At 38.0% G+C, this 14,945-nt stretch overlaps 3 protein-coding genes across 3 annotated transcripts in view; 2 read left to right on the plus strand and 1 right to left on the minus strand.

Moving 5' to 3' along the window:
- The window catches only part of LOC145495972 (uncharacterized), a 28,400-nt gene extending 22,358 nt beyond the window's left edge, over positions 1 to 6,042 (minus strand). Inside the window, exons 1-10 of the mRNA XM_081475569.1 lie at positions 5,968 to 6,042; positions 5,388 to 5,488; positions 3,946 to 4,035; positions 2,990 to 3,108; positions 2,400 to 2,453; positions 1,959 to 2,018; positions 1,417 to 1,498; positions 787 to 854; positions 393 to 470; positions 26 to 77 (exon numbers count right to left, since the gene is read on the minus strand). Of these exons, the coding sequence (XP_081331695.1) occupies positions 26 to 77; positions 393 to 470; positions 787 to 854; positions 1,417 to 1,498; positions 1,959 to 2,018; positions 2,400 to 2,453; positions 2,990 to 3,108; positions 3,946 to 4,035; positions 5,388 to 5,488; positions 5,968 to 6,023 (760 nt within the window). The 5' untranslated portion in view covers positions 6,024 to 6,042. The remainder of the gene's footprint in view (positions 1 to 25; positions 78 to 392; positions 471 to 786; positions 855 to 1,416; positions 1,499 to 1,958; positions 2,019 to 2,399; positions 2,454 to 2,989; positions 3,109 to 3,945; positions 4,036 to 5,387; positions 5,489 to 5,967) is intronic.
- Positions 1 to 14,945, plus strand: part of LOC145494095 (uromodulin-like) — a 262,517-nt gene that overhangs the window by 42,176 nt on the left and 205,396 nt on the right. The gene's annotated exons all lie outside the window — the stretch shown is intronic.
- LOC145496021 (F-box only protein 9-like) lies at positions 6,313 to 14,781 on the plus strand. The gene is made up of 14 exons (XM_081475632.1): positions 6,313 to 6,401; positions 6,806 to 7,009; positions 7,866 to 7,923; positions 8,676 to 8,762; positions 9,380 to 9,431; positions 10,357 to 10,438; positions 10,776 to 10,877; positions 11,340 to 11,401; positions 11,583 to 11,671; positions 11,815 to 11,928; positions 12,305 to 12,423; positions 12,771 to 12,878; positions 13,441 to 13,520; positions 14,026 to 14,781. Exons 1-14 carry the CDS (start codon positions 6,396 to 6,398, stop codon positions 14,135 to 14,137), a joined length of 1,275 nt encoding a protein of 424 aa, XP_081331758.1. The 5' UTR covers positions 6,313 to 6,395; the 3' UTR covers positions 14,138 to 14,781.

The following is a 14,945-nucleotide window of genomic DNA, read 5'->3' on the forward strand; positions in this document are numbered from 1 at the left end:
GACAACAAGTCAGATGCTAACTTACCAAAAGCCCCAGTTTGTGAGGCTCTCTCTGATCCCGCTAGATCTACCAAGTTCTGAAACAAAAGAAGAAAAAAGTACATTATGAGTAATACTTAAACTAACTGAAATATTACTCTTTCCACTTACACTTTACACCACTAAGGTTATTGCTTCAAAATGAGGGCTTGAACAATTTTAATGCAGACGATTTAGGATTCGATTAAATTTGAGGCAAGAAAATGGCGCTGTTATCCGAGTCAAGGTAGATATTTTAAAGTATCAACTTGATTCGCCGTAAAAGCTTTTATAATGGGCCGGGTGGGGCAGACCTTTTTTTTGACAGGGGTGCTAACGGGACAATTCGAGATAAAGAAAGAGGCATGCTTTACCAAATGCGCTACTCTCACAGCACCATCTATCGCATCGCGGTCTTTGCTTTCGTCCATCATTTCTCGACTCTCGATAACCTGGAAAAAAAATGTAGAAGAAAGCGCCATCAATGATAAGAAACAAGCAGAAAGAAAGGTAGGGTATCTTGGTAGTGGAAGACTTAAAGCACTGCAAATTCAAGATGAGGATATAATTTAGGGAGCAGCTCTGTTCTTCCATTAGTCTCCAAAAGAAGCGCGAAAGGAAAAAAGGCCGTGGGAAATCTGGGTGCTAGAAGACACATGTACCATCTCGCCCCAAGATTGCGCGCGAACAATTTTTTTTTTTGTGATGCCTTGCGTTGAAATTTAGCCTCTGGTATCGAGTTGGAGTAAATGGCACCAGATAACTTACCACTCGGAAAATTGTGTGACTTCTGCTACTGCGGTCGTTCATGTTAGTTTCACCAAAGTGCCGATTTTCTAGGGAAGGAAACAAGAACAAAAAAAGGTCAGAAAGTGCAAACAAGATTCTGTGAGGGCTTGATCTTTAAACAGCATTACGCGCTATGGTAACCGCGCGCGAGGGCCGTACTGGGATATATTGGCCCGTTGTCGTTTTTTGTACGGACCTTGCGGCGCTCGTTCTGTACTGGCACGACCCTCGGGCCAATATTCCCCAGTACGGCCCTCGCGCGCGGTTAGTTAGACTATTCTTTTTTTGCGTGTGTGCGATACTTGGTAACTCTGAAATATTAGAAACAGCTTGATCATGTTTAGTGCATACATGTAATTCGTGAACACCACTACGTTATAAACAGGCCGTAGGTTCAACTGTAGTTGCAAAAAACGCCGTCTCGTCAGCCGCGCCAACAGCCGGAAGCCAACATCAAGGACATCAACCCGTGTCAAGACTGTTCCGCGCGTTCTGGAGTCCTTGTTCGATGCAGCGCCCGTGGCTCGTGTGAAAAACTGATTACTAGTTAGGCAACCTCGGAAGTTGTCAGAATCCGAGAGGCTTCATCCGCGTTAGGTAATAACTTACTCTCTCCCCGCATCATATGCTTGAAAACGTCCTCGGGACAGGACACAACCTCCTCTGTAAGATCACCAACGTAAACTTGCCTCTAAAAAACAAACAACTACTGATCAAAAATGAATTCGTGTCTCACTGATAGGAAAAGTGTCGTTGTTGTTGTTGCTGTTGACTTTTTTTGCGTCCACTTATGGTACAGAAACTAGACGCGCAGAGAGGCCGCACACTTACTTCAATTCGTATTTACACGTAAGAAAAGCTAGCGAAAGATAGCTACTCGCGTTTTTAATTGCATGAAAACAAACGGAAACTCTTCGAGACAAAACAAAGATTTCTGTTCACCCGACTGTTATTGGCCAAACGAAGGCTTGATTGACTCATACCCAGTCCTTTCTCAATTCCCGCTGTCTGTCATGCTTCGTGATTCCGTTATTTCATACGAACTCCTTAAGTAGTTCTTTATTACATTGCCCTATCTGTTTTGCATTTGCTCCCCCGTAATCGACAACTGTGTTTTTGTGTCAGTCTCTTCTGGATTGAAATTGTCTCACCTGAGCGTTCTCATGGATCTTGAGATTCGTCTTAGATGGATTCAGCAAATCCTTAATATCCTGCAACATTGAAAGACAGGTTTTATTTCCCATCGTATGAAAAAGGAATCTGAAACAGAAAAACTTGAATGGAATGCAGGACGATGTTTTTTCAAAGAAAAATGGGGGTGGGGATGAGGGAGCTACATGTAAATGGAGGAAGGGCAGCCTGTATGCATTTTTGAAAAAAGTTTCATTAAGAAATAAGCGTAAAGTGTATAATTTCTTTCTTTGTGATATACATGTACTGCTAGCTGTTAACACAACACTTGACAAACATTAAACATAATTATCTCCCTAAGTGCTTGTACATGTACTGACAGAACTAAATGAACTAAATGAAGACGCCTGTGGTGTTAACTTACAGTATGAGGGGAAAATATAATTAAGATACTGACTTACCTCGTTATAGATTTCCATGTACGATACTCGAATCAAAAATTCTCTAGAGGGATGCTAAGGAGATAGAAAAACTAATTTCATAATCCAGAAGCTACAATTCATTTGAATTCTACATTTACCAAATAATACAGTGAAGTACATGTGATATATGCAGTAGTTCTATAATCTGGATCATGAGTACTAAAGGCATCTGCAGTCAAGAGTGGATTGATATCCTCCATTGACACCTAGGTTGACAGTGGGTCGAGAGTTGACTAATTTTCCATCAAGGGTATTATATTGATCAAGAGTATCGATCGACAGATGCCTTTAGTACACATGGCTATAATTTAACATGAAGAATCAAAAAGGATACAATGAGTGAACAATGAAGGCCTCTGTGATACAATGAGTGAACAATGAAGGCCTCTGAACAGCTTAAATGTATCAGTTAGCCCTGTGCTTTTAGGAAAGAGTCCCTCTCCCAAGAGCATAGCGTCGCTTGATAGAGAGAGGGCCAGACCTCCTTACTGCCTGGGCAACGTCACACCAAACGACTAGTTCTCCTATCCTGCTAAAACTTTGTATAATTATTCAATTTTGTAATATACCTTTTCAATATAATCATATATTTCGCCAACTGCCTTGGGGATGACACCTTCATTTTGCTGATCTCCCATCATGGTATATGTTTTTCCAGATGATGTCTGCCCATAGGCAAATAGAGTTCCTGCAAAAACGATGAAATTACCTCAGCAATGTATTTAAAGTCCTTGTGACTAACTGACTCAAGTACAGCCTGTCATATGCGCAGTGGGTGCTGTAACAATGGATACTTGGGATAAAGCATGATGAGTGGACAAAGAGGAAAAAAGTTGTGAGGGAACTACAATATACATGTCTATGGCTTTGTTGTGTGCAGCATGTCCGTACATGTAGTGCTTTCAGAACTTTCGTGCAACCAGATGACAGCCTAACCGACCTGTCTTACTGTACATTGTTGGAATGCTCTAAGTTAAGGGGCCATGAAGATCTTTGCCCTTAATACATGGAGCTGTTAACAAAGGTTATCAGCGCTTTCACATGTAGATTCAAATGAGATGAAAGGGTCCATTCTGCTTAAAAATATTGTCCCTAACCTTGCCTTGTTTACACGCCTTTTTAAGCAAAACAATATTTTGACTGCAGTCTCAACTGTAATAACAACTACATGTGTTGGTAACAAAAGATACATGTTAATCTCAACACTTTTCTCTATCTGTTATGGAAACGACAGTCATGTGACACTATCCCTACAAAGAGGAATTGAGTCACATGCAACTTATTAGTCTGAAGCACATTAGCATAACAAACAAACCTGAAAATGCAAGCCCAAAAAATCAATCAAACAAACAAACAAACATTTCAAACAAAAACATACACATTCATACCAAGCCTTTGAGGCTACATTATAGATTTCAACAAAGATGGCACCTTGTCAATCACCTTAGAAGAGAGTCAGACGACCCCTCAAGGATACCAGCATACAGCATAGTGTATGTGTTAACAATGCATTACTTCATCTTACCATTAAACCCATCCATGGCAGACTGCACAGTTGGTTTTCCAAACTCATCATACACATCTTGAGTTGAATTTGAAGTGTCAAATATTCGATCTAAGTTAGGCAAATTAATATATATAAACTGCAGATGGATTGCATTGTTGTCAGTAATTTATTTTCATTCAATGCCTAGCACATGTACAACATTTGACCAGTTATGAAATTACATAAAAATGTTGTCAAAAGAACAAAAATAATGTCATTAAAGCATCAAGCCGTTCTAGCCAAGGGTAAAGACCCTCTACTAATTGGACACTAAAAATAGAAATCATAAAAATATTATTCAATAGTTATCAATAAATTAAAACTAGAAATTCAGCTACAGGTATTGCAAAAAAAAGCTTAAAAATTAATTAATATATTTAGTTAGTTAGTACATAATGTACATGTATGTAGAGCAACTGTAAAATTATTACCCTAAATAAGATCTTATGTACATCCCTTTCACAGTGAACTTTTCTTCTCATCTGCATTACAATGCAATCAAACATGTAGTATATGTGAGACCAGTCTCGTTCCCAGAGCCCACATGTCTTTTGGTCAGTGCCAAGACATGGAGCTCTGGCATAATCAATTTCCAGACTCCAAGATTTTTGGAGTTCCATATCACGGTGCATGCATGCCTTGGTTTAAAACATGGCAATCTCGTTCTCAGAGCCTACGTGCCTTTTGGTCAGCGACCAAAAGACACGTGGGCCTTAGGAACGAGATTGATGCGAGACAATTTTGCAGGGTTGTCATTAATTTTTTAGTCACCTGTAGCCTTATTCTCCACACCCATAGCAAATTTGTTACTTTGTGGGTGAATTCTTTAAACAACAGGGCATTTCACCCGTAGCATGAAGGGAAAATCAAGCATTCTCAGGCGTAACAGGTGTTATGGCTTACGGCCCTTAATGACAGCCCTGTTTCGTGCACGTAGTTTCTGCCTGAAATTTCCTCAGACCCATGTTTGATTAAATTTGAATACAAATGAGAAAAGCTGACCAGAAAAAAAGCTACAATAGGCCCTTTGCACGATCCAGTCACATGGTACAAAATCACACATGTTGGGACGCAAGTTGCACAGTGGGACATCCAAAATAATGCAACTCGTACCAGTCCACCTTGACCTGCCTTTGTTTTGGAAGTCCCACCGGGCAACTTGTGTCCCAGCATGTGTGATTTTGTACCATGTGACCGGATCGTGCAAAGGGCCTATTCAGTGGCAGGCTGAATTCCCCTCCTTCTCTACCCCCCTCCCGGTTTAACTTGTGACTTATCATTTTGAAAGATGAAATGCTATAATCACTACATTGTAGGGCAGACATACTGTAAATGCATGGGACAGTTTTAAAGATCTATACTGCCTCTTAATTGATTAATGTTTACAGTAAATAAGTTGCTGTGTACATTTCTTGTCTTACCAAAAATGAACGATGAGTTTGGGACGACCTTTCCATTAGACAATTGGCTTATAGTGTTTTTTTCAACCTTCCAATTGATTGAATGATTGGAATCATTTTCCCTGAAGAAGGAAAATATAGTAACTTATTAACACAGTTAATAATATATAATGATAAGAATAATAATAGAAAAGTTCAATCTAGGCTAGTTAGCTAAGCTCAATTATTTGATGGCAATGTCAGCTAGAGCATACAACTGCCGGTGCAACTGAATAGGCTTTTGGAATCCTAGTTAGCTTACAAGTGGCTTTCAAATTTGCAGAGAAATCGTGCGAATTGTGTAGTGTGTTAATGTACATGTATATACATGGCTCATTGGTCACTAGCAGCAATCTCATATTAGATCTGAGATGGAGAACCTGTAGTTTAGGCTCCTAGAAACACATAGTTCGATATTTCTGGAGCTTTCCAGAACCGGTATTACGGTTGAGTAAAAGCTTACATACTCTGGGAAAACAAATTGAAGAAGAAACAGGACAGAACGACTCGATCAGTTGCGTATGGTGATCTCAAGCTCGTTGGACAGGATCTCTGAACTTACCTTTTTATCAACGGACGAACTCTGATTGCAACCCTTATGTTGTCTGTATTGGCCATTTCCCACGATCGCGGGTAAAAATGCTAGGGAAAAGCCAGGGATCGGAAGCTACCGGTATTCGAAAACTTGTCCTGGAGACCTGTATATAGTTTGAATTCTCTGCCTTTCATTCGTTCGCTTGTGATTGGTTGCTTTTCTCATCACCAGCTTCTCGCGTTCTTCATTCTCGTTATGGATTATTTGATTGGTTTACTGCTTGAGCCAATCAAAATATTTGTCATATCGAGTGTGGCCCCAAGGGGTCAAGGTACCTAGCTGAGCAACAAAGATGGCGGATAACGCTGCGAAGTGTAAACTGTCTAATTCGTTGTTTTATTTTGTTGGAAAACGGGAACAATTAATTTGTTACGGCATCACAATATCACTATAAGATGGCGGTAAGCATTTATATGGTTTTTTCAAAGCGTGCATCAAGCAATCATGTTATGAACTTGTCACCAAAAACAGTCCAGTATTTAATCGAACTAGTGTCAGATGTCCTGCAGCCGGATAACATTGCATAAACTTAAGCTTAACTTCAATTATTTGCTTCCAAAGTACTCAACACTTCTGTTATGCATTATACGAGTTAAGCCGTTAAGCGTATAATAGTTTGATTTCTAAATATTTTGCTTACGTATGTTCGGGTCTACAGTTAGTCTTACACCGTCTTACACAGGATTGCATAAGCCATAATCATGTACAATGTAGTAGTGATGAAGTACGGCATATGCCATGTATGGCATATATAAGGCCCTGTACTAATTACTTAGTCTTATTATTATTTTTTGTTTCTTGCTAGGATGAGGGAAGACTGGAAGACGAGCTTGCCTCATTTCGACGTGAGTGGCGTGAAGAGATCCAGCGGTCAGCAAATGACAGTGGTTCATCCAGAAATTCTCCAACTACAGAGTCAACCACTCAACCAAGTCGCGAAGGATCACCGAGTCCTCTGGTGTTAGCAAGAAAGAATTCAGCTAATGCAGCACAGCAGTTGGAGGAAAAGGTAGTACCCATTAAATACATGTATGTTCATAGGGTGTACGACCATTAAATAATTGAAGGGGTGTGTGGAAAAAAGCCCTAAGTGACTCTTGATTTCATGTCAAAGTCTCCTTTATTGTACAAGAGAGCAAAAAACAATTTGCTAGCAGAATCTTGCAGTCTATCAGATGTCACTTAGGTTCTTTTATGATGCAGCCCTTCAACTGAGGCATGGTGCACTAATTTGGACTCCAGATTGAGTCAGGTTAGAGTTCAAGCCTTGGTCAAGGTCATTTCATCATGGTTTTGGGCAAGACACTTCTTGTAGTGCTGCCTCGATTATAACTCTGGTGACCTACATGTAAACACACCAACTAAAAATTGTGGTACACTGTATTTCCTTCTTTTTTTTAAAAGTCCTCTTTCCAACTGTGAGCCACAAGAAACTTCAAGCCTGGAGTCTCACCAGGCTTTTAGTCAGGATTCGAACAGTGGGCGTCCAAAGTGCGCTATAGAACCTGCTCAAATGAACAATAATGACAACCAGGGCTGTCATTAAGGGCCGTAACCTGTAACACTTGCTACAGTGTGCCGGCTGAGTATGCTTCATTTTCCCTTGATGTTATGGGTGAGATTGCCTGTTGTTGATAGAATTCACCCAGAAAGTAGCAAGTTTCTGCAGGTGTGGAGAACAACAGGTGATTCAAAACTTAATGAGAGCCCTGGCAACATGAATTATAATTAAAAACATTTTTCTTTAAAAAGTGACCATCCACAGGATGTCTGCAATCTGGCCAAAAGCTTGAGGCTCACTTTTTTATTTTCATTTAGTCTAATAAATTCTTTTGTTTTGTTTTGTTTTGTTTTGTTTTGAATAGGCAGCGCAGTTGTTCCTGCAGGGAGTATCTGCTGAAAGGAGTGGAAATGTTTATGAAGGTAATATTTGGCCTGGAATTTAAAATACTGCTTACTGTGTGGCCCTTTCTACCTCCAGCTTCGGTTAATTCTCCTGAGCCCTTGATCCTGGTACATATAGTAATGAAATGCATACATGTACTATACATTGTGCTTATTTAATATTACAATTTTCTTTTAGATCCAATACTTACTAAATCAATTACATTGTTACACATACACTGTTACGATGACTAAGAAGGCTGATAACTCTAATCAGTCAATCAGGTTAAGTGAAGGTTCATTATTTTCTACATGTAAGTACATGTATTGGACCATTGAAGTACGTACATGTGCAGTTACCAGTCACAGCTCCTTGTCAGTTATTGTTAAGTCATGCAGCCATAGTGTAGTGTAAATCGCTCATTAACCAAGCACTTTCAGGATTGTGTATTTGTACTGTAGTAAGATTAAAAGATATACTTACAAGTACATGTAGGGGAACCCCATTAATACAACCCTGACAATTAGCGGTGATACTACATGTAAAAACAGTTAATAATACAGTCATGTAAAACATGGAACAGTACGTCCACTCGGAGATAAGCAAACCAAAATTGTTGATGTCAGGTTGAAAAGTATAATTATATACCCTGTAGTTGTACTAAAGGGGTTCTTAAAATAAGAAAATGGTTGACAAAGCTTCTTTTTCAGGATGAAGAAAGATTAAGAAGCCATACTAATGAAGTGGTTATCATTTTAAGTTGGTATTAACATTTTACCTTCCTTTTCAGCCATTTATTTTTATCGACAAGCTGTCCAGCTTGTTCCAGACATTGAGTTTAGAATCAAAGATTTTGCCAATCAGAACTTAGCATCAGGTATGTGTTAAGTTTGTACAAGTAGGCTGTACGTTTGTACGGTTTGGAGATTTCAAATCCAGTGTAAAATTATTGTAATCTAATTTGGTATGTATTATTACCTGTATTTCTTTTGATTAATGCCATCTGTTTTTACGAATACAGTAAAGGAGACATTTGATGCCAAAGGAAAACTAATAAAATAATAATAATAATAATGATGATGATGATGATGATAATTTAATAATGATCATGATCATGATAATAATAACAATAATAATAGTAATAATTTACAAAGTTCTATACAAATTTGCTAGGCTTGATATTGTGTTGTAAACTTACACGCAATATTCAATGTGAAACTGCATACTACACTGCATGTAATCAGACCATGATACTACGTTGTAGATTCTGGTATCATGGAGTTCTAAGTAACATTAAAGATAAGTTTTCTGTCTTCCCATGAGATATTTTTTCCCAGAACACACTTGATTAGAGATCCACCCACCATCTACATGTATACCCTACCAAGGAGGAGTTGTATATGGGCTATGGACCTTGCAGCACTGCTTTCAAGTAGTGCATGTAATTGTTATTTTGTGCACACATTTTTGATTCCCCGTATGATTGTGTTGTAGACAACGAGGATGATGATGACAATGAGGCTGACTTACCTCAGGACCCTGACGAGTAAGGCTTATGTCACTTCTTTTTGAAATCATACATGCATTTATGTACACATGTGTGTAACTTAGTACTGACAGTCATTTTCTTTGTGAAGGTGGTCGTTTAGATTAAAGAATATTGATTAGATCACAGATAATGACATCATGGTAAGGACAAAAACGTGCCATTACATGTAGGCAAGCATGTCACTGATGATCTATTACTGAACAGATGCATAGCAACTGATCATGGAATCTACTTGGTTATTATTAGTATTACTATTAATTATTGTTATTGATTTCCATTACAAATTGCAAAATATAATTTCTCACAAAACAAGATTCTCGTCCCGTGAGAGGGTGGTAACTTACTTTTGGGAAGTACTGTACATTACCCACATACATGAACAGCGTTTACACACTAATCGAGGTGGCATTGTAATAAATAAATTTATAAATAAATATTGCTTTTATTATTAGTCACAATAAAAAAGAAAGAAAGAAAACAATCAAATTAACAAACACACAAACAAGAACAAAGAGTCAGACTAGTTATAAGTAGGACTAATTATGATACGAATCATGAAAAGGGAAAGTTGCAAATATAAATACAGCCTTGTTTTATTTAAGAAACAAAAAATGTGTTAATGATGTCATCAGACCAATCAAAATGTGCCCAAAATAATTTGACATTCATGTGTTCAGAGAGATGTTAATGGTATGTGTAATGTATTTAAGACATGATCGTGTTTTTTAAAACTAGTAGTGGCATTAATTTATGTCCTGTGTCTTTTAATAGGTTATGGAATTGATTAAATTTACAATCATTATGATAATAAAACAACAACAACAAAAGCAACTATATTCTGTGTCAGTGAAAGCATCTGAGGGCCTGTTATGTAGCAGTAGGAAATTCTGATGGGAGCCTGTTGTCTTTGTTTATTCTGCAGCATGCTTCATTTGGCTGATTTGGCCAACAGATTCCATTCTCTTTCTGTAACTGGAATTTGTCAGCCGCACTATGAAACAAGGGTACGTTATTAAATCAAATAACGATATAATTGTTTCCTGACTCTGTAGTAGACATAATAAGAAACAAGATACTGGAGCAGAGTCAATGTTTTAGTGATCACAAGCTTTTGATCCTCACAGCGTCTTTCTCGAAGTTAACTAATTTGACAGTGTACATGTTAAACTGCAGTGAACAGTATCAAGTTTTTTTAAAGATGGTAGGAACAATTGCATGCATACATTGTACAGTGTATGTGTCACAATCCCCTGAAAGCAAGACACAAGACCACATAAAAGGCATGCACATGTACTGGCATTCTGTCTTCGATTAAAAGATATTCTTTTTTTTTTCTTCCAGATGACTCACATCTCTGCCATCCCTCTGGAACTTATCATGTATATTTTCAAGTGGGTAGTGTCCACAGAGCTTGATATGAAGTCTTTGGAACACTTGGGACGGGTACAAAGAAACAGTTTAATTTATATTTTGCTAATTATGAATGAATGAGGTCTTTATTTCTTATTGAAAAAAAAAACATCAGTAGACACAAGTCTTTACAATCAAATCCTGAATGAAAACAAGATAAATAAATAAAATGAACAAATAAAATAGCTCATTCAGCTTCAGAACAATAATTTGCATGTAACCACTTATTAATAAATTTTATATTTCTGGAGAAAGCTAAGGCAGCATGATCGTACAGTACATGTATTTAGTCTTACACTATAAGTCTTCAGTCCTGGAATTCTTGATCTGGAATCCATCCCACAAACCATGTGCATAATGCCACCATACTGTTTTCAATTTCTCTTCATTTTTGTCTCTGTTCATCACCCCTGGCCAGTGTTTTTATGAAAGGTAATATACAGCCCTCGTGATTCTGACATTTTTTGTTTTGCTTTCTTTTTTTCCTCTTGTTAGGTTTGTAAAGGTTTTTATGCCTGTGCTAGAGATCCAGACATATGGAAACTTGCTTGTCTCAGGTACATGTAGAATAAAATTATACTTTCTACATGTATAAATTACAACTTTTTATGCTCTTCAAATAACAAATTGGAAGGCTGGACCAGTTTATAGGCATGTAAAGTTTTAGTGATTATGAGCTAGCAATTCAAGTAAGTACCTTGTGCATTGTAATTTTTGTGTGCTGGCTTTGTATTTCAGGGTCTGGGGAGTTAACTGTGGCAGTGCCGTGGAGTGGAATGGCTCATGGCGACTGATGTACATTGAACGCCCACACCTTCTGTTTGTTGGTATGGAGTTTAATATTGAACTGGTGATGATGGTTGCCTGAACTTTACTTTATGCCTTGATCTTTCTTTTCTTTTGCTCATTTACATGCTGACAAGGTTTTGGAGGCGGTTTATTAAAAACTTGTGTGATTCTTAATCGACAGGTGTCTATATAAGTAAGACTTCATATATCAGACAAGGAGAAAAAAACCTGGATATGTGCTACCGGCCATTCCATGTGGTGGAATATTATCGTTACATGAGATTTTTTATTGATGGTAAGGGCATGATAATTTCATACAATGATTGTTTTCTTGATTTGAAACACAGCCTTAAAACATCTTGTTTGGTGTACTACATGTATGTTTTTGGTGATCTATAAATTAAAGTGCTTCATGTTTGGAAAATTTTGGAATTGTTATTTTCATTGTGATAACAGGGAGTGGTCTTTCGCAAATCAGCAAATCTCAGAGTTCAGAATGGTGTATTCTGTCCTCAAAAGACAGCCTTCTATTCGTAAAGATCTATCAGTCAAAATCAATATTGCGAGTCACACCTTTACTGCATGAGAGATAAATCAACTTGACTAATATCCTTGCTTAATTTTGAGTTCACAGTTATGTATTTTTTCTTTCTCACGTTTTTTTAAAACAGGGACTGTTGTAATTCACACAAGTGCAGATGAACCTGTTACTGCTATTCCAAGGCTGAAACTCAAGCACGGTGGTAATCCATCTGTTTCAGTGGGTCATTACAGACTCTCTGGGGATAGGGTATGTTTCATGACTGATACCCTGACAGTACAGACGTTGGCCGAACAGTGAAGGCAGAGATAATTTGTTACTGCATCTTAGAGCGTGGGATCTGTTTTGTTACCATTGCCCTGTAGTTGTATACTTGTTCCTAAATAATTATGTACATTTGGAAAGGCAGGCACAACCTCACATCACCCTATTTTCTGTGCTTCTAAGGCTTTTGAAACAGGCCCAGCACAATTTCAAACTTCGTTCTTACACTGCACTGTAAGTATTTTCACCCAGTACTATTTTTGACTAATAGGTGACCTCGTACTAAAACTTACTGAAACCCCTGTTACTATTCAATTACACGTATTATGCAGGTCATCATTGTTGTCCGTAAAACAGTTACTGGTGAAGGCCACAATCAGTCCAGAGGTCGACGATCTAAAGGCCCTCCGCCAACCATCTTGGAACAAGTTTTTCACATGGTAAGTTGACTAAAATGAGGGAAAATGACAAAAATGTATTAAAAGTTATTATGCAACAAGTGACAAGAATAATTAAAACAGCCAAGCTCCAACAGCTAAAGGAATTTCCTTTGTACATGTGTGACACTCATCACTGTCTGTTGAATTATTTTCTCTCTACAATCCCTGCTTGTCTGAGTGATTATTTCAAGGTTGTTGGGTCACCAGTTATGATGGCGTGGTTGCACTGTTGCAGAGCTGGCAGGAATGCAGGGCAGACAGCGGTGAAAGCATTTGCCTCCCAGCATTGTTGCCTGGGTTTGAATTCCAGACCAAATCAGATGTGGTTCGAGTTCAATATGGGTTCTTTTAATTGTTCCAAGGGCTTTTTCTGGGTTTATTTCAATTGGGTTTTCTTCCTCTGTCTACAGAAACCAACCTTTCCAAATTATACAGGATTGGCAGTTGCAACATTTGCTACCCTTGCTAAACAAAGTCAATCATTAACAAGAAATAATCTACATTCCTGGGGATTCATAATTGTTAGTTAATCATTAATCAATTAATTAACCTTCTTTTCAAGGAATTACAAATCAACAGTAGTGGACGTCGCCACCATAATCAACTCACATGGATGCATTACACTGTTAATACAACCTACAGGTTATTCTCACATTTTGGTTGCTTTTAGTGGGAAATATTAGCAACGAAACTGGAAATGTAGTAACAATTGTTCTTGTATTCCATCGGTTGATAACTCCTATAAAATGTTTGCGATAATGCTGATGAACGCTAAAAAAAGAGATAGATGAATAAAAATATTTGGGGGCAGTATGACTTCTCATCTTTTGTTTTGTCTCCAATAAGGGTCCCACAAGTGAGTGCAAGATCAGACTCGCCCCGAACTTTTTTCCAGTTGCTAAAGTAGCTAATAGTTACTTGAAGTTCAAATCGCAATGAATATAGTTGACAAGTTTTGGCTGGATTTTGAGGGTGGGCAGGATTTCAAGGGGTTCCAGCAATAACAAGCTTGCATGATCATCTTTCCTAAGCAAAAAGCTTTTAATTACCGTTTCTCTAGCCTAGTGGCTATGCTGTGCATGAGTACATGTACATAGCAACCAAAAGGGTTGGTTATATACTCATTCTTAATCCTTGTTATTTTCAGGTCATCTGGTCAGACAGTGAGCTCACAGTTTGATTTAAATAACCAGTTTCCACCATTGTACTTCTCCCCTGTCAGAAGTTTCAGCAGCAATGCCATAGCACCATTAGATTAGCACTGCTTAATCAAGGAAGGACTTGGCTGCTTTAATTTAAGATCTGAGGCCCCTGGCCATAATACATATACACGAACAGAAAATTGAAATGTGTACATTGTCTGTGTCAGGGCTCGACACTAACTTTTCAACTTACTAGCCAAGTGGCTAGTGATAACTTAGATGTTACTAGCCAAAACCTTTTTTTGTACTAGCCAAGCATTGTGGTTGGCTACTTTATTACATGAAATTTTCGCGACATGTTTATTTCGTCACTTGGGGTGTGCATATTTCGTGACACTCAAATTCGGCAATTTTGCAAAAATTTTGTATTTTGAATCACTTTAACTTCGCGTTTTTGAGTAACACAAAATTTATCTTCTTGGCAATGCTACTCAGACATGTCTTTGAATGTAGTAAACTGACTCTATCAAAGGTACAATAACGTCAAAAGTAACAAAGACACGATGGCGGTACTATAAGTCAACAGCAACTTAATGTGTTATTGTAGTCAACGTTCAACACGCTACTTGGCTTTAATCGATAAGACGAAATGTGCAATTTAACGATAGAGTGCGAAGAAAGCGATGAAAAGGGAGCGATTGCTACAAACAAAATAAAGTACAAGTTATAGACGAATACAATAAAAGAAACAGAAATAACGAGCCGAAGGTAGACGATACTTACAAACGTTGTATGACTAGGAAGCTAAGGAACACGTAAAAGGAAAACAGCAGGGCGGTAAATGAAACGAGATGACAGTAGCGTCGTGATGAAAATGCACAAATAAACTAGAAAGACGCATACAAAAGAGAAGTGAAACAAAGCA

Source organism: Orbicella franksi, chromosome 8 (assembly GCF_964199315.1).
Source record: "Orbicella franksi chromosome 8, jaOrbFran1.1, whole genome shotgun sequence".
NCBI lineage: Eukaryota > Metazoa > Cnidaria > Anthozoa > Scleractinia > Merulinidae > Orbicella > Orbicella franksi.

Bases quoted from the DNA above. Each gene is read 5' to 3' on its own strand.
- LOC145496021 (XM_081475632.1), top strand. The intron at 11,402-11,582 runs GTACATGTAGAA...TTTGTATTTCAG, and splicing joins TGGAAACTTGCTTGTCTCAG to GGTCTGGGGAGTTAACTGTG. The intron at 11,672-11,814 runs GTATGGAGTTTA...CTTAATCGACAG, and splicing joins CCCACACCTTCTGTTTGTTG to GTGTCTATATAAGTAAGACT.